Source organism: Uranotaenia lowii, chromosome 2 (assembly GCF_029784155.1).
Source record: "Uranotaenia lowii strain MFRU-FL chromosome 2, ASM2978415v1, whole genome shotgun sequence".
NCBI classification, from domain to species: domain Eukaryota; kingdom Metazoa; phylum Arthropoda; class Insecta; order Diptera; family Culicidae; genus Uranotaenia; species Uranotaenia lowii.
This window is the reverse complement of record NC_073692.1, coordinates 187,040,683-187,061,233: the sequence shown is the minus strand read 5'-3', so window position 1 is coordinate 187,061,233 and position 20,551 is coordinate 187,040,683. Positions and strand designations below refer to the sequence as shown.

General features: G+C 36.5%; 1 protein-coding gene across 2 annotated transcripts in view; it reads right to left on the bottom strand.

Moving 5' to 3' along the window:
• The window catches only part of LOC129749338 (nephrin-like), a 475,038-nt gene that overhangs the window by 9,158 nt on the left and 445,329 nt on the right, over positions 1–20,551 (bottom strand). For both annotated transcript variants that reach the window (XM_055744277.1, XM_055744276.1), the window contains exon 16: positions 8,304–8,599. In XM_055744277.1, coding sequence (XP_055600252.1) covers positions 8,304–8,599 — 296 coding nt within the window. The remainder of the gene's footprint in view (positions 1–8,303; positions 8,600–20,551) is intronic.

Sequence of the window (20,551 nt, the reverse complement as noted above, 5' to 3'; positions counted from 1 at the left end):
ATCCACTGCGACCAACTTTTTGTGATCTATTGTGGAATATCCCGATTTATTATTTGTCTGATCACGCAATACTGTCACCATTGGTAGAGATGGCAGTTGTAGTCGAAATCATGACATTATTCCAGTTTGGGATGGTTGTTCAGTCCGACAAGCGGACTGAGAATAGACGCGAGAGCACCGCACCGAGAGAGCAAGACAGTTGCTCTCACTGCAAGCAAGATGGAAAGTTCTAGGCGGTTCAATCTGGTGCGAGCACGTGGTTGTGTGCTTGCTCGTCAGCCTATTTAAGGGCGCATTCTTTATGCGCCTGGGAGTCAGTCGATATCAAACCGTCAGACCGTCAAGATGGGACGGTAGTGAAAAGTGTAAATAGTGTAAATAATAGAAATAAGTACAGAGAAATTATAAAAGGATAAACGAAAGAGTGGCTTGTGCTTTCTTCTGCTGCTTTGCTCAGACGCCTTGCTCCCGGGTCCAGCTGCCACAATCGGCTCTTTTCAGAGCCCCTTAATCCAGAAAGAGTTTTGGATCTCGGTCAACAAGGCGATCGAGATCCCCCCGAGCCTTGGTCGCCAGGCAGCGTCATGAGGACCTGCCTCCACTGATGGGACAACCATGGTGGTTGTCTCTTAAGGTCCAATCCCACGAGGGGAGCGGACCATCAGTGGTAGTTTCCCAAGCGCTCATATAGACCCGGCCTTGGCCTCCAGGCAGACAGTCTTCGGACCTGCCTCCACTGTTTGGCAACCACCAGGGTTTGTCAAAGCCCAATCCAAGAAGGGGAAAGGGCAAGCAGTGGTAGTTTTGCCAAGCGCCGCACCCACAGTCCACCAATGGCTTTTCATGGCCACAACAATGGCATTTCTTATGAATCTGACCACCTTACTGGCTTTCATCTTCCAAATATCATCGGGAGTTAAGATTCGCTTACCAAGAACTTTCAGTCGATGTGTCATAAGAAACCCACAGTCATACATTAAGTGCTCTGCAGTTTCTACTTCAGTTTGACAGAACCGGCACATCTCATTACCGAGTTTGCCTATTTTATGTAAGTGGTAGTTGCATGGACAATGCCCCGTAAAATGGTCTGTAATTGTTTTAGGATCCATTTTCGGGAGACTTAAAAGTTCACAAGTTTTCTTGGAATCGGGCTTTATGTATCTTTTAGATTGTCCAGCACCGATGGCTACAAGCCATTTGAATTTGATCTTTAAATTCTTCCATTTTTTTAATTCACTTGTAAGAGCACAAGTGATACTCCACAAAAAGGTTCAGGGCCAGTCATGCGCCTTTCAGATCCTTTCCTAGCGAGTTCATCTGCTTTTTCATTGCCTTCTATATCACAGTGGCCTGTAACCCAGTATAGGTTCACTTGATTTTGGATTGATAATTGATTCAAAGCATTAATACAATCCCACACTAGCTATCAATTGGACATTGGGGCTTTTAAAACCTGTATTGCTGCTTTTGAGCCATCAGTGAAGAAATTTATCGATCCTATCCTAGTTTTAAGGCCACCCTGTGCCCATATAAATCGATCCGTAGCAACAACTTTGAAACTTGTATAAAAATTTGGTTTAGTGATCATCCAGTCTTGAACGGATGTAACCAATTCGTTCATGTAGAACCTGTTTAGAATTTTTAGGTGCCCTTTTAGCTCCCAATTTTGTAATAAATCAGTTCGTTTAAATCTTAAAGCTGCTTTTTCCGCCTCCAACTTCACGTACTCAGGTAGAGGCAAAAGATTCAAGATTGCTTCCAGCGCAGACGATGGAGTTGACTTTGATGCTCCAGTTATTGAAAGGCATGCTACTCTTTGTAATTTACATAGTTTCTTCTGTGTTGTTTCCTGTAATGTTTTGGGCCACCAGACAAGAGCTGCATAGGATAATCTGGGTCTCGATGTTGCTGTATAGATCCATGAGATCATATTCGGCTTTAGTCCCCATGATTTTCCAAAAGTATTGCTGCATACCCAGCACGTTGATAGAGATTTAGAAATAGCGTATTCTAGGTGCGCGTTCCAGTTCAGCTTTCGGTCAAGAATAACACCAAGTAATTTAACTTGAGTTCCTAGTGGTATGGGTTGATTATTCAAGGTTAATTCCTTTATATCAACTTTTCGTTTTGTTGTAAATGGAATTATTGTAGTTTTTGAGGGATTTATATTAAGTCCTTTTTTGCACCATTTTAGGCAGTAATTCAGGGCATTTTGTATCCTATTTATTACTAACAGTGCAATCGAATTTACCTCGTGCTATGACTACTATGTCATCTACAAAGCCGAGCACTTCGAAGCCCAATTCAGTCAAGTTATTCAGGAGATCATCTACTACCAGTGTCCACAATAGAGGGGATAGTACTCCTCCTTGAGGGCAGCCCTTTGTTGTTTTCACTGTATCTCCTTGCTTGGCTGTAATTTTTCGATTTATCAGCATTGTCTGAATCCATTTTATTACAAATTATTATTATATATTATAAATCAACGGATCACATATTGATCCAAATGAAAAACTATAGTTTAGGACAATGTACATACAAGCGGTAATCTACGTTAAACTTAAAACTCTAAGAATTTTTCTTCGGAATACATCACGCGAAACGTCAAAGTCGAAGTACCCGGAGTAGCGGTTAAATGTTTTTATAACACCGATTAGAGCTGTGTTGGCCCCATAATTGTTCAGCCGGAGAGGGACGAAGAGCTGAAGATCACGATTCCTCAGAACTCGTGGCCGTACGTTGAGTCGAAGTTCCTCTAACAATGCGGGGCAGTCTATTCTCGATGAGAGCAGATCCGCAACGACCGAGGCTCGTGTGGCGGTCCGGCGGGCTTGCAGCGTGTCGATGTCGATTAGACGACAGCGGCCCTCGTAGCTGGGAAGTCGGAACGGGTCGTGCCAGTTGAGTTGTTGGAGAGCGTATCGCAAAAAACGCCGTTGGATGGCCTCAATACGCTCTGAGCCGTTTTGATAATATGGACACCAAACAGCCGAGGCATATTCAAGGGTCGATCGAACCAAACTACAATAAAGACTCTTCAAGCAGTAGACATCCTTGAAGTCTTTCGTCATGCGGAAAAGAAGACCCAGACATCTGGAGGCTTTGTCGACGATGTAGTTAGTGTGAGTCGTGAAATTCAACTGTGTGTCAAGAATCACGCCAAGATCTTTCACTTGTTCGACGCGAGCGATAGCCTCGTTTCCAAGATGATAAATGGCTGATAATGGGAGCCGCTTGCGGGAAAACGAAATTACTGCACATTTACTGCGATTCAAGGGAAGGCAATTTACATCGCACCAAGAGGCGAAGAGGTTGAACTGACTCTGTAGGAAGTTTACATCCTCAGGACCGTTGATGCGGCGATACAGTTTCAGGTCATCAGCATACGCTAGTTTTGGTCCATCAAGGAGCAACAGCACGTCGTTGAAGTATATCAGGAATATTATTGGTCCTAGATGACTCCCTTGAGGCACTCCGGATTTGGCGAAGAACTGACTGGAAAATGATTCAACTATTCGAACAATGAGTTTTCGTCCTACCAGGTAGCTGCGGAACCATTCCAGTAGAGACCCGCAGATACCAATACGATCGAGTTTGGCGATGGCTATGGAATGGTTCACCTTGTCGAAAGCAGCTGACAGATCAGTGTAGATGACGTCGGTTTGAGATCCCATGGCAAAACTGTCTTGCACATTAGACATGAATGTCAACAGGTTTGTAGTCGTAGAGCGCTTGGGCATAAATCCATGTTGTTCATTTGAGAAATAAGGCGTGCAATACGAAAAAATGGGTTCCAAAACAACCAGCTCGAACAATTTGGCTATCGCACATAGGGCAGAAATGCCACGATAGTTGTTCACATTTCGTCTGTCCCCTTTTTTGTGCACCGGAAACATATAGGCCTCTTTCCATAAGGATGGGAACGTAGACTGATCGAGTGAAACTTGGAAGATTATTTTTAGAGGTATCAGCATATGTGATATATATCGCTTTAAGAAGGTAGCTGGTATGCCATCTGGTCCTGCGGAAAGGCTGTGTTTCAGCTTAGCGGTCGCTTTCAAAATAATATCGTCGTCTACAACAATTTGATTCAGTCATGTGTTCAAATGAGGGACGTTACAAGCCGCGCTGGTAACTTGGTCCGAGGATATTGAGTTTGAGTCAAATACACTACGGAATTTGTCAGCGAAGAGGTCACAGATTTCAGGTTCCGAAGTCGCTATATTATCATCCAGAAACATGGAGGGCGGTAGGCCGGATTCTTTCCGCTGGTCCTTGATGTACTGCCAAAATGATTTGGGTTTTGTTTTGAAACCTCGCTGTATCCGAATTAAGTAGCACTGGTAGCAGCGTGAGCATAGTTTTTTGTAAGCTGAGTTGAGTTTGCAATACTCATTTTTAGCGCGGAGAGTTTTGTGCCTAGTGTAATAACGGAGAGCTTTATTCTTAAGCGTTTTCATTTGTCGCAGTTCTTTCGTTACCCAAGGAGCTCGTAGGTTAGAAACTGATGAGCGTTTCGGAACGTGACGATCGATGGTGTAATTGATTATATGGGAAAATTTCATAGCTGCAGCGTTCGGATCGGAAGATTCCAGTTCAGATTCCCAGTCGATAGCATCGAGCGTTTGTGAAACAGCGACGAAATCAGCGTTCTTAAAGTCGAGAAAGAATTGACCAGGTTTTTCGATGTGGGCAAAAGCTCTAGGAATATCAAGTGAAAGCAGCAGAGCAGGGTGATGAGGAGCAACCTTGACCAAGGGCGTAGGAGCCTCTTCAATCGTAGCCAATTGGGGTCCGTCGCTGATGAAGCAGAGATCGAGCATGCGACCATTTTCATTCTCTATGCTGTTGATCTCGCGGAGAGTTGCCGTGCTTAGAGAGTCGAGAATCGTGTTGGAAGGCACCGTAAACGAAGATCTGGTTGGATCGGCAAACAAAAAATTGCCTTGCGAGGGAATCCACTTAAGTCCTGGTAGGTTGAAGTCCCCGATGATAACGATGTCGTCTTCAGGAAGCGTGAGAGAACACAATTTAGAAAGGCCGCTGGAAAAGGAATCAGCAAAAGATGCATTTCTAGTACGATCAGGAGGCAGATACACAACCCCAACGTAGAGTTTTTTCGTGCCAAGATCGATACGGGTCCATACGAATTCTTGAATCCACGGGATAACATCGCCGTTTTGATAGAATTATGTGAAGCGTTGTCGAAAGCTCCTTCAATATCAAGGAAGGCTGCTAGAGCAATTTCTTTCACTTCAATAAATGTTTCAACTTTCGCCACTTGTTTGTGCAAAGCTGTTATGGTTGATTTATTTGCTTGATATGCAAATTGCTGTTCATTTAAGGGTTTCTTTTTTATACCTATATGTTGCTTTTAATGTGAAAATCCACAAGTTTTTCCATAATTTTTAGAAGAATGGAGGTCAAACTTATTGGTCTGTATGATTTAGGAATATTATTATTACGTTTTCCAGCTTTTGGTATAAAGACAGCTCTTACTTACACAAATCATTTGATATTAGGACTCATCTGATCTGCAATAACTTGTAAGATGAAAAAATTATGGTAAATGCTAATTTGAACATTTTAATTTATCGGTCGGACTATTGGATGAATATGATCAGAAAATTATCAAATTTTAGTTCAAGTTTTACTGAAGTGAGTCTATAAAAATATTTCAACTAAAGTTTCAAAAAAAGTACAACTCATAAGTTTCCAAATGATGAATAATACGTTGTATGGTATCAGAGACACGAGTGAAAAAAATCATGTTTCAGAAGAATGATCCCAAACTTTTGACCAATACACCATACTGCGGGATGATCTCAAGCTTTTTTATGATGATAACTTAAGTGGCTATTTTATTTATTTAAAGTAGGTACATTCTAATTTTATGCACAAAATTGAACAAATGAGTTTGCTTTAGTATGAAATCGAGTGCAACTTGAATTTCGAAAATTGGTTCACCCTATTCTGAGATAATCGGGTTTGAATTTTAGGTGCAGTTTTTTGAAAAGGTTCCAACTTTAAGCTAGGTTTAAGTTATATAAAGTTAACATAAACACATTTTCAAAAACATACGAATAAGGTTTGGCTCACGGTCTTTTGAATGAAATGAAAAGAAATGCAATGTCATAACATAGCTGAGATATGGCCGATCAACATTTTTTATGTTTTTGAGGGAGTGATCCTATACTTTTGGTCGACAGTGTATGATCCTCTATTCAGGGTGCACTTTACCCCTGTAAAAATCAATCGAAATCTAAAGATTTGACAATATTAGCTCTAATTTCACAAATCATAAGTGTCAGACAAAGAGAATTCTTAAAGTTAGTCTTCTACTCTAGAGGCATTGGATACTTGAAGGCGCCATTTTATACTTTTGGGAGTCCTCTATATCAGGCATGTTTATCATTAGATAAATATTAGTAATTACTTGCTAAGCTATGATCACGATCACATCAGAAGAAAAATTTATCTATCTTTTTGGACTCTAGCGATCAATTGAAGCCATCACCTACATTTCGGAAAACTTTTTTTTTAAATTGAGATTATAGAAAACATGACATCATGACGTTAAAACTATACTCCAACTACTGACATATTGAAATTATTTTTTTTTATTTGATTTTTGCATATGGGAAACATTTAACAGTGATAAAAAAGATATTTATGTCACATTTTGTAAGATATGTAAGACATTATGCAACAGCAGGGTTAGATGCAACATTTGGATACCACAACACTTATTGAATTTTTATTTAAATATTATATAATGAAGTTATCATTTAATGATAACAAAATAATGATGACATAGTTTCTCACATCGTGAAATAACTTATAAACTTTTGGATTCGCATAGAAAACTGAAAAAAATGTAGCAATTTTTTACATTTTTCAATGCCGTTAAAAACTTTACCCAGTATGATGGATTGGCTTATTGATATCACTTTCAAACTTTATATTTCTTTTTTTTTAACTTATACCAACACTGATGGGTTTAAAATATTTCACGATAATGACCAATTTAATTAAAATAAATATGTTTATAATTTAATTAACAGTCTGGGCTAATATGCATCATACACCATATGATAGAATATGATTGTTTTGCATCACGGGTTTGTTAACTTCAAAATTTCATCCATCCAATCAATAAGTTTTTGTATTTCAGATAGTAGATTTTTTAAAGTATTTTTACCCCTAAATGTATGCAGCACCCTGCTTTTTTGAAAGAAGAAATGTAGAATTTAATTCGAACAAAACCAAACTGCAACCGAACAAAAATTACTGCAATTGGTGCTTTATGCGTTATGATTTCACATTTTTTTCAAAAACTATATATTTTCAAACCTTTTCATTTGATTTCTATTAAAAACAAAATTTGTTATAATTAAGCCCTTTTCTTTGTAGGGTGAAAATCGCATGTTTTTGTAAATTTAAAAATAACTGGCGAAACCAATAATTTTTCTGACTACGTCAATTTGATGTCCATCAACCTTAAAACTTTTGATGCACAAGCGGTATGATTTTCTGTGGACATTAAGGGTTTAGAAGCCATTGGAGATGAAATATGTTTCATGATGCCCCAGTTGACGGTATATTTTTTTTGTTGGATTTTTGAGATTACAGCATTGTTGTTTTGTTCTACTTGGCACATTTTTCTAGACCGAAAAAATATAGTAATAATTTTTCCCATACAATCAACCCAGATGGATTGGCAAAGCATGTGCTTCGAAATCGAAATTTAAATCACTTCTTTAAACTTATGGCCTTACAAAATATTTAAGTGAAAAATTGACTCACTAACACAAACAATGGCTTACGAAAATTATTAAATTTCATCTCTACTGAATAAAAGGACGTGGCCGGCATTATTGATCTTTTTTCAAACAGAAAAGCCAAGCTAAATTAAAATATTGATATAAACAACCAAAAAAAGTTATAGGAGGTGTAAAAATTGTTCGTACCAAACTTGCGGAGGTCTTATGTAATGTTACAAACAGACTTTCGATAAGATTTCTAAGAGATGACTTCAAACGTTTATCTTCAAATTGTTAACAACTGTTAAGATCTTTGAATTTATTCGTTTTCTTCAAAATAATGAGTTACGGATGTCAGAGAGTTTTAGTACAAAATTTTCTTACTTCTATCGGAGTATAAAGTACTTTGCTGTTCTAAGAACACACAACCAAGGTTCACTTAACAGAAGAAGTGATTGGAAATTAACAGCGAATTCATTAATCCCGGAAGGGGACGGGAGCTTTTCGGATCATCGGATTCAATGGCGCTTGCTTGCTTACCTTCAGACAATTAGTCCCGCACTCGAAATCGTTGGTGGATATCACAATATTTTTTGTTTGCTGTGCAATTTTGACGTCGGTGGCGTGCGGGTTGGCGGCGGAACAACTTCCGGCCATCGTCGTCGTCGTCATCAGCGCCTGGTTCCGTTTGCTGTCCACCGCGGTGCTCGAGGAAGATCTCCGGCAGCTGCCGAACTGGCCCAGGTACGCTTTGGTTGAAATTGAGAGGGCCAATATTATGATGGTAAGCAGGGCCCCGAGAGCCATCGGAAGCCATTCGGTCGAGTGTTTGCTGACTGCAATTAAAAGGCATCATCAGTTTCTGTTAGTCGAGCAGAGAACGATTGAGAAAAGAAGCAGGTGGGGTAGGGATAATTCAGGGGGGGGGGGGGGGGAACACATCCCCCATTGGATTCGGTTCCATTCTACTATGCATTTAACGGGATGAAATCCAGGGAACGAGTGTCATCATGGATATTTTTCTATGGTTCTTCGTCAGGCAGTCAGTCGGCACGATGTTGTAAACTTGTGTTTCCGGAAGTTTGTTTGATTTCGACCACTTTTCTACGTCAGCTGCTGCATAAGCATTTCAAAGCATTTTGGCAAACATTCGAACGACCAGGAGTGTAGCATTAACAGTTGAACGTTTCACCTAATTAGACTTTCTTTGCTAAAATCGTGACAATGCTGGTTTGTATCTATAGGTGGCAAGCTCCAGATGTTTTAAAAGGTGTGAAAATGGTTATTTATGCAACAAGTTACAAATTTTTTTTTTTCTGCATGAGTTGGAAATTTATTCATCGAGGCTTGCCGGTTTGGATAATTACTTGAAGTGCTGAAAAAATTGATTTTTAATTTTAATTCAATGATTAATAGCATTTCGGTGAAATATACATTCTAACAGGAAGAATTTCAAATGAAAGTAATGAAAATTATAGACGGATAGATTAGATTAGGAAGCATGAAAGGTGTTGAAAACAGGCCAAGAGCGTGCGGCAAGAAGTTTTCTCAAATCACGCTCTTGGCTTATTTTCAACACCTTTCATGCTTCCCAATCTAATCTATCCGTCTATAATTTCCAGTACTTTCATTTGAAATTCTTCCCGTTAGAATGTATATTTCACCGAAATTAAATTAAAATCATAAATCAGCGATTATAAAACTGTTAACACAAAATTGATTTTTGTAACGAGGTGCATACACAAGGTCAAATATGCAAATTTGGAAAACTCCCCTGAAAATCCGACTTGCAAGAACCAAATTCGCTGATGTACTGATAATTTCTGAGCAAGTAAGTCGTGGACTGTTATTTTGCAATCAAAAATGCACTTTTCGATACTGTTTGTATCGAAAAGTGATCTTTTCAAATAAATTGCATTAATAACTAATTTATTTGACATTTGAATGGTACGTTAAGATTAGTTTCAAAGTACCAACATATACATACAATGTATAAGTTGAATTCGATTATCCGCACAGATAATAATTTAGAAATTATTTCTACGAGATTTTTCACTTAAATTCAGATTTTGTTGCATCATATCGATTTCACGTGAATTTTATAGTAACCACAGTGTATTTAAGACGTCCTGTTAATAACTACTTGACTTCCACAAAACGGACTCATGAATTTCACGTAAAGGTTAGTAGATGATTTCAAACCCGTTTTGTGCATTTTTATTATATGTGTGGTGGTAAATTCTTCTTAGAAAATGAAATTTTAGACAGGCAGTTGATTTTGTTGCTGTTAGGATCTGTTGGTAAATGGAGCTATTTTACTGTCATTAGCCTGACTAGGAGAATTTTATCGGATAGTTATACGATTTTGATTTGTCTGTTTGGTAAGTGATAATAAATTATATTTAATAACCTATCATGAACGAATTTTTGTTTTTCATCTTTTGCTGCAAAAGCTTTGGATGCAAGTGCCCTTCCGTCGGAATTGGTGGCTCGTTTTTTAGTGGGACTGTCAAAATAAGAACACAATTCTCCATATAACGGACAAGCTAAAATTTTTGATTCAAATCATTCATTTCTCAATCATGCATACTTTTCCATTTCTACAGGATTCCAAAAAGCAAGCAGCGTTGCAGGAGCTCCAGATTCACTGATCACTATTTAATAAGGGTAGTTTTAGTGGAATATTGTAGTCGATAATGGGTCTCAATTCCGTTTAACTGCCAGATATTGTTGCCATCTACGACTCAAAATTGAAAAAATAGTGTTTGATTGCTTATAAAAAAGTATTTATGAATAATAAGACTGTTTTCGGATTCAAATTCAGCCTAGATTCTATTTGTTATTATTTCGCGTCATGTTAATGAAGAAATGAAGCAGTTTGATAAAGAATTATAGCTAAAATGTCAAATTCCTTAGTGCTAGAGCTAGAGGAAGATCTCTCAACCCCTTTAAAACCTCTGAAATGCCAGAAAATGCCTAAAAATGCAGTTTTCCATTCAAGTAGCTCGTAAAAGCATTATAATTCACGTTTACGCATTAAATTTTAAGAAATAATTTTGATTTTTGTAGAAAATACGAGTGGTACTATTTTTATTCCGCACCATTTTCATATAATTGGCCCTCAACGCCAATAGCATCTTCCAAAAAATTAAAACTTATGCTTGATTTATCCGTTGAGCAACTTAAGGCAAATCGTAAAAGAAAATTGTGACGATTTTCATATTATATTAAGAAAAACTCAAAGTGGTACTATTCCTGTTTCGTTCACTGTATGCCAGTCGGCACTCTTCAGGGAGTGTAAATAGGATATCGTTGATGAAAATGGAGAAAAGGAGCGAACCAAGGTTGAACACAATGCTTTAAGCGGGCCATAGACTACACAAATGGCGTGTGCAAATCCGATAATTCTACGACGATTGTTTGATCTATGCTCGCCCATACACGATACAAACAAATTTCGCGCGAACACATACGATGGCTGGCGAAAACAGCAACAGCAACAACAAATGATCACCTCTACTCCGGCTGGGGCTAAGTAAATGGCCTGAATTTTGTACAAACTTCACCATACACCATGCCATAGAGGGTGATTTGTACAAAATATTTGGATCCGGACCGATTTTACTCAAACCGTTTGCGCGCTTATTAAAGCGGTGCCATACACGATGCAAATCGTGTTCACAGCGACAGAATGTCATCAAATTTCATCGCATTTGTACAAATTTGGTGTAGTCTATGGCACGCTTTAAGGAAAATTACATCTAGTTTAGGGTTGCTAGAACTTTTTCAGCACGTATTCGGGCCGAACAAAACAGGCAACTTTATATAAAAACCTGGCAAAATCTAGGCATTTGAATTCAAAAGTGCCGACCATAAATCTGGCCACTACCCGGGTAAATTTGCTAAAACCGCAAATCAAGAAAAAAAAAAAATTAAAAATAAAACTTTTTCATCAAAACAAATTGCCAGATTTTGAATCATATTTGGAAGCCTAACCAAAAAACATAGTTATTTTTAAAAAACTTGCTCGAAATATTTCGTTTTGGAGGCGTTTGATTTTATTTCTTCGATTTGCAAAAAAACAGGGAATAAACCCGGGCAAAATCCGCCATTTTTCAATAAATTCCGGGCAACCGGGCCGAGCCAGACTGTTCCCAAATTTTGTATTGAATAACCGGGCAAACTCGGATAAAACCATGCAATCTGGCAATCTTAATCTTGTTTGTTTGTCAAGATTTTGAAAAAAAAATCCTATCACTGTTGTTCTTAGAATCAGTAGATGATTAGATTTGCACAAAAATCCCAGAATTTATTCAGTACGTATCCGGGCCGGACAAATCCAGGCTATTGGATCTAAAAACCTGACAAAACCTGGGCATTTGATTTCCAAATTGACAACCAAATATCCGGGCAATGGATAATTTGGCCATAACCCAGGAATTAGGGGAGATGAGGGCATAATGGGCACCTTAAGGAAAATGCTTATTTAACCATAGAGAACAGCTGTAATATGTGAATTACATCATTCTTTCGTGTTCCGACACTCAAATAGTCTATTGTCTAATTGGATGAAACTTGAAAAAGTAGATAAAAACGTTTAAAGAAGCATTTTAAAAAATTTTGCCGAAAGCTGAAAACCAGTCACTGTAGAGGCATAATGAGAAACCCCCCGAGGCAGTATGAGCACCATTAATGAAGGCATAATGAGCATTTTCTGCCGGGGAATCTAGCAGCGAATTCGACTCGATGAAGTCAATTGACTAATAGAGCTACAGCTCAACTTGTATCGTCTGACGATTTGGCCTATTGGTTAGATGTCGGAGAGATAATCAGTAGGCTCGAGTTCGATTCCTGGTGGAGGTGATTTTTTTTTCTTCTTTTATCATTTATGATCATGATTGCACTAAACGGTGAGGCGTAGATTCATCAAACAAAGCAAAAACAAAATAATCTAGGTCTGTTTGTAGAATTCAAAGAATTAACACATGTTCAAACATTATGTTTCTGGTGTTTTGTTTGACGGATGATGCTTTGATGCTATTAGCCGTATAATGTAACAATAAAAAAAAATCAATCATGAATGGTATGTGCAACAGAGGTCCATGCGATTTACTCTTGCGCGGAAATTTGTTTGAAGAGGATGTATAGGCACGCTAATATATGCATATTCTCAGACAGTCAAGCAGCGTTACAAGCTCTAAAAGCTCCAATGTGCAGCTCAAAACTAGTATGGGATTGTATTAATGCTTTAAATCAATTATCAATACAAAATCAGGTGAACCTTTATTGGGTTCCAGGTCACCGCGGAATAGAAGGAAATGAAAAAGCGGATATACTGGCTAGGAGAGGATCGGAAGGGCCAATGACCGGGCCGGAACCTTTCTGTGGAGTATCAACTTGTGCACTTAACAAAGAACTAAAAACTTGGGAAAATTTAAAAATAAAATTCAAATGGCATGTAGCTATTGGTGCTAGGCAATCAAAAAGATTCATAAAGCCCGATTCAAAGAAAACTCGCGATATTTTGAGCCTGTCGAAAAGTGATCTGAAAACATTTACAGACCTTTTAACAGGGCATTGTCCATGCAATTACCACCTTAAAAAAATTGGCAAACTTAGTAATGATATGTGCCGGTTCTGTAAAACTGAAGTAGAAACTGCAGAGCACTTAATGTGTGACTGTGGATATCTTATGACACATCGACTAAAAGTTCTTGGTAAGCGAATCCTAACGCCCGATGATATTTGGAAGATGAAAGCCAGTAAGGTGGTGGGATTCATAAGAAACACCATACCAAACTGGAATTATGTCTTGACTTCGTCTACAACTGACATCTCAATTAATGATGACAGTACGACGTAATCAGACAAATAGTAAATTGGGTTACTCTACAATAGATCAAATAAATTGGTCGCAGTGGATTTGCTCATACAAAAAAAAAATGGTATGTGCAAAAAAAAATCCCCTCGAACAGGAATCGAACTCGAGTCTACTGATTACCTCTCCGATATCTAACCAATAGGCCAAATCGTCAGACGATACAAGTTAAGCTGTAGCTCTATTATTCAATTGACTTCATCGAGTTAAATTCGCTGCTAGATTCTCCGGCAGAAAATGCTCAATATGCCTTCATTGAAAGTGCTCTGTTCGCCTCTAGTGAACAAATTAAAGTAAAAACGCGTTTTACAATTGATTAAAGTGAAAAATCAAAAATTTTATGATGCTGAAAATTTAGAAACAATGTGTAGATCATGTTGCAGTGCGTACATTTCAGATCAAGATGATTTAAAGGTCATAAAAGCTTATTTGGTGGTGCTCAAAAATTATAATATTTTCGTCACTTGAGAACCTAGCTGGTTATTAGGGTAGAAGCACTAGTTATTGAACAGGTACCAGATATTGAACACTAGTATAACATTTACCGATTAAAACAATAATATACAGTAGAAAAATGAATCAAAATTCGTTGTGCCACTGTTGAAGCATTTTATACCTATGTTCAAATTTTTATCAAGAATCTTGGACTCTTAAAGCCACAATCCCCGAAACTTGAATATGTGTTCAAATTTTGGCTTGGTTTTTCGACTGGATGAAGAAAACTGCTTATTTTTGATTGGGGGAAAAATTGGATAATAAACGTCTAAGATAATGACATGAGTGCTTTAAACTAAGTCTTTTTGAATGATTTCTGGAAGAGTGGCAGCCTTTATTATCCTTATTTTCTTAAAATTTAACAAATTAAAGTGTTCAATCATTGGATCACAGCAAAACGCCAATATTTCAATTATTGAACGTTCAATCTTGCAGTACTCGTTTCGTAAAGAGATGCATGTACCAGTTATTGAACAAACATCGGTTGGTGTTTGGAAATGTAAACAAACTGTTTCTTGGTTGCTCGCTCAACCAAAATCGCCCCTGCAAGGCATACTATCAAGCGAAATACCCCTGAATATATGCAATGATTTTCAATGTTTACGTGTTCAATAATTAGAACATTGCCTGTTCAATATTTGAATCATTGTGTTTAATCATTGGGACAAAAGGAATTCTGAATAAAAAGGCTTAAATAATAATTTCAAAACATATTTCCACAAAAACAATATATCGATTCGAAGCAGAGAAATAAGCTTAAGCTACGCTATCAAAATTTTATCAGAAAAACCTTTCGTTATTTTTTTATTGGCCACAAATGTGTTGAATCCCAAAGATGGTGTTCAATATATAGTGTTCTTACGCTATTTAATATTTCTGTAAATATGAAAAGGATATTTCTTTTTTGGTGAAAAATTAATACTATAGGTAGTACGAAACAAGTCCTCATGAAAATTTGTTTAAGAAAATACGTACTTATGTAGAAAAATGGACTTCTCATTATGCCTCGGGTGCTCGTTATGCTCTCATCTCCCCTACTTAACAAAAATCAAGAAAAAAAGCTCAACAATTGATTTTTATTCGTATTTTAGGCTTCCAAAACACCTTTAACAATTATTTCTATAAAACTTGCTCTAAATATTCCGTTTTGAATGCGTGAATAAAAAAAAACAACTACAGTTTTTGTTTTTTTGTTTGTTTGATTCGAACAATAAAGCGAATGAATCCGGGCAACCTTTTTCCAAATTTTGTATCAAATAGACCTGATAAAATCGGACAATCTGAGAACCTTATTCTATTAGGGGCCATTCAAATATTACGTAACGCAATTTTCGGCCATTTTGAAACCTCCCCTCCCCCCTACGTAACACATTATCATCTGATTTTATATACAAAATCTACAAAGCGTAACAAACTACTATACCCCCCCCCCCCCCCCTAAGCGCGTTACGTAATATTTGAATGGTCCCTTACGAAACTACAGAAATTTAAAAATGTAGGATAGATATTCTACACTCAGAAAAATACTCTTAAGTATGCCATAAGATTCTCTCGCGAATTGGCGCCATAAGAGAAATAATTGAAATTCATACACTCAGCCGAAAAGAAAACGTTAAATTCACCTGGATTTTCACGTAGGCGCTCTCTACGTGAATTTTTGCTTGACTTACATGAATCACTTAAGAACTATTACAAATTCACTTGGTCCGTACGTGAAATTCACATAGCCTTTTGCTGTCAAAACAAAGACACATTCGATTTACGTGAAAATCCAGTGATCCGCCAAGTACAAAGGGATTTGGTGCATTCTATGTGATGTTCACGTACCTCTGAAAAGCTTATTCACGTAAAATCTATGTGAAAGAATTCAGTATCGAATATGGCGCGGATCCAACGGTTGGTGCTAGCAAAAAGAGAAATTCTACGTGATGAAGATGCTGAATTAACGTGAGTAGTAAACATTTGTTTTTGTATTCGTCATTTAAATATTCTGCTATTTTTTACAGAATTTGGAATTGGAAGGACGGCCAGGCAACCACTATGGAGCAACCCAACAACCAATTTCGCAACGATTTACTTTTTTTTATATAGGTAAGTGAAGTTCAATAGTGATAAGTGTTAAAAATAATAATTGAAATGCAAATTTTAAGTGAACATGAAGTGTATTTACTATTGGAAATAATAAAATGTCCTGCAACATCAATACATTTTTTTTATTTATAAAATCCGAAAAGAACTCATAACGTTCAAATTTTAATGAAATCTACGTGAATCGCACGTAGCAGAACGAATCCCTTTTCACATTCTATCTACGTTTTTTTCACATACAACTCATATGAAAGCTACGTGAATTCGTCTTGCTGCGCGAGCTCTGTTTGCTACCTGATATTCACGCAGGTTCCACGTGATTTTCATGGTGGCAAAAATCCATGTACATTTTCACGTAGCGCTAATGTGAAAAGTTTTTTCGGTGTAGGATCGTCTTATGACGTGAATGAATTCTTCAGATGAACACCTTCTTCAATGAGTGGTTTTGTAATCCATAACAAGGTCTCATGGAAACAGGAAATGTCATTTTTAATGTAAATAATTCCAAAATTTGATGGTAAAAACTTTCATTTTATTTTTTCGGCATATTTGTTCGAAATTAAACCATGGTCGCACACATACACGGAAAAAAATTGCGTTGTTATTCCAAACACGTTGTCATGATAATTTTACCATTTCTGCGTTATAGTATTTTCAACCACGCAAATTATAACATCAATTTTGTAAAAGTGCACATGAAACATTATTGAATTTTCTATGTACCTGGTAATTTTCGATAACTGTCAATGTTTGTTTTTGAAAATACTATAGCCATGATACAACTAGCGTCCGCATAGTGATTTAGACATTGTGGCACCAATTCATTTCAAAAAAATACTACGCACATTATACTTTTAAGAACAAAACATATTTGACTCAAAAACATCAGTGCGTATGATAATTTTACTATGTTAATCTTTATCATAACACATACTAGTTTCATCATGAAACATATCAATTTCACTAGGCACGAAGTAAAACAATGCATCATTTCATTGACAATTTTACTAAAACGCAGTCAAATTTACTATGCGCAGCCAAATTGAGCACATGGTAAAATAGCTATGCGTAAGGTATTATAAACAACAAAACATATTTGACTCAAAAATATGGTTGCCTGTTGTTCATTTAAACCACCGATTTAGTAGTTTTACTATGCTTTTTTGTGCATTGCATTTTGCCGGTGATTTGCTGATAAGTAAACGAATGAAAAAGTGTTTGTAATTCATAAATGTTTTCAGCGTCAAAAAAAAAACTTTTATTCGAGCTTACCATTAAGGAAATCATTTATAACTTTTAGGGGAAATTCCACCTTTCCGAACGACGATGAAAAAAAGTTACTGATGGAATGAATGAATCTGTTCATTAATTTTTTCACAATGCCGTTTCTATTAATGTTCAAAAGATATTGTTATGAAAACTGAAAGAATTTCATGAGAAGCTCATGAACGCCAATTTTGCATTCTAAAAAGCGGTTCATAAGACGCATTTTATGAAAATTGTAATAAGAATTTTCCTGAGTGTAGATTTCGACAGGAGCTTGTTTTCGACAAATTATTAAAAATGGGCACATTTGACTATTTAGTTGTTTAAAACCTATACGTTCATATTTTTCAATTTTTCTTTTCTTAACTTACCATCTGTTGAAGCTTTACAGTTATCCAAAAAACTTATTTCACAAGTGTAAATCATTATTATGCCTAACTATGAAATCCGCTTCTAAAATTCGACGCTTTAGTACAAAACGGTAAATATTCTAACATGAAAAAGAATTTTTTTACGAATCACAGTAATATTATTCATTTTAAAGGATTGATAAAATTCAAAATTAAGTGCTTAGTGATAATGAATTTCGTATTTTTTACAAAATAAATAAAATTTCAACTGTTTTATTCAGCTGTCAAAAATTAGCGCTGAAAAATCTTGCGAAATTTAATTTAAGATAACAGTGTTGCAGTTTATATTGCCATGGTTTCCAAAGTTTTATGACGCTAGGGGTGAACAAACAACTTGCGACTTGAAATGTAAGAATGAAAATTCCAAAATCAAACCCGTAATGATAAGCTTATTCATTTCATTTAAATTTTATTACTGAAAAAAATACTGTGAGACATTATTGAGAAAATATGTGACTATGAAACATACCTAAATGGTTCATCAAAATCCGATTGGTTTCCCTGCAATGTGTTTCATTGCAAAACAAGTCCTTGTCCTCGATCGATTTTAGGAAATCTCATATCCGTTCATCCGAATTCGAAAAAGTTGTCATTGATCTTCTTTGCAAGAAATATAATAATTTTAAATATAAATTGTATAAAGTCGTACAGTGAAATTTTGTTTCATTACTTTTTTAATTAAGATTTTTCCACGTTTCATTGAGTTTTAATAATTATGCTGCAAATATACAAAATCATGTAAAAAGATAAATTTTTCTTAAGCTTTTTATGGGTAAATTCATTCATTTTTGCTAGTCTGTAGAAAACTAAACATATCTGTCGGAAATTAAAACTGACTGTCGAGAACTAGATATTTGCAATGGGATTCTGAAAAAAGGTAAAAAAAACAGAATTTGTGCACTTTTGATCAACAAAAAGTGCTAGAAAAATGTTGATTTGTAAACCAAGACAAATATTGTCGAAAACTAGGTACTCTACCCTATTTTGTTTTAAACTCAGATTCAGAGTTAACAGTAGAATAAGAACACGATTTATAATAAAAAAGTAAAACACTTGTCAAAAGTGTATTCCAAGCTTATCCCTTTACGCGTCCTGCAAATCAAAATTATTTGCTAAATCACAGAGGTTACCTCGGTCCTACAGCAAAAATTCATTTCGGGCGTGGCTGGCACCGTTATTGATGTTCAAAAAGAGGGCATCAGTAGCAATCATTGGTGACGTGGAACTTTTTCAACTAAACCACACCAATGATAGTAGAGGAATTCGTTATGAAAACAGTTTTCAAGCATTTAGGGTACAATGATTCGTAGTGGATGTGATGTGAGTAGTCAAATTTATTTATTTATTCTGATCAACAGATCACATTTAGATCCAAATGATGACTTAAAATTAAAATTAAATTAAAACAAAACACTTAGGTCTAGCTACGGGCTCCTCAGCACACTTAGAACTTTTCTTCGGAAAACATCCCTCGAAACGTCGAAGTCAAAATGCTCGGAAAAGTGGTTGAACGACTTCATTGCACCGATGAGGGCGCTGTTTGCTCCATAATTGTTCATTCGAATGGGGACATACAATTGAAGATCCTGATTTCTGAGACCACGGGGTCGCACACTTAGTGGAATAGCTTCCAGTAAAGTGGGACAGTCGATTCGCGATGTTAAGATATCAGCAACGAAAGATGCACGGGTTGCATGTCTACGGGCTTGAAGAGTGTCAATTTCTATAAGGCGGCATCGATTTTTGTAGCTTGGTAAGCGGAAAGGGTCTTGCCAGTTCAGAAGCCTAAGGGCGAATCGTAAAAAGCGCCGCTGCACACAGGGGAAAACGATGTAAAAAGGTGATCAAAATTGTTTACGCCAAAACGGAGCGTTTTACACCCATAGTGTCTTCGGGACATTTTACCTACATTCAAAGCACTTTAAAATGAGCTTTTGATAAAAATGATTAAACCACCTAGCAGTGAGATAGAAAAATTATTTTTTGTATTTTTCATTTTAGACCACTTATGTCTTTGGCAAGTTTTTAGATTGTAAAAAATGTAGCAATTTTGTTGAAGACGTCAACATCGTAGAAGCTAACCCAAAAAAGTTAGAAGGGTTCAAAATAAAAAAATATTTTTTTATCAAAATTTTCAGTATTTTAACGATATCTTTTCAGGCCGAGCTTATTCGAGCTAGATATGTTTGAAAGAGTTTTGAGTTACTTGAAATCGAATAGTTTTGTGGAACACACTTAATAAAAATAATCAGACTGAAACGAGTTAGATTGTAAAAACTGAGAAAAAATAGCTGTTTTCGAACACCTGTATCTTTCTAGTTCGGTTGAGTTCGGTTCATTTTTTGGTTGCATTAGAATCAGGCAGGTTTCAACGTTGTAAAAACATATAGTTTACAATGTTAAGTTGTTTATTTTGTAGCTTTATAAATTATTAAAGTTAGCTATTTTCAAGGAATCTAGAGGAATTTTTTTTGCATTTAAAATTAGCTAACGTAACTCATCAAGTATATTGTATTGTAAGCGGAAAGGTAGATGATAAGGTTCGTCAATGGAGGCTTAAAAACGTCATACGCGAGCGAGAGAATGATTTGGCTAAAATTTCACCAAAATAAAAACGATTGCTAATTGTCAGTTTAAAAAAATTTGGAATT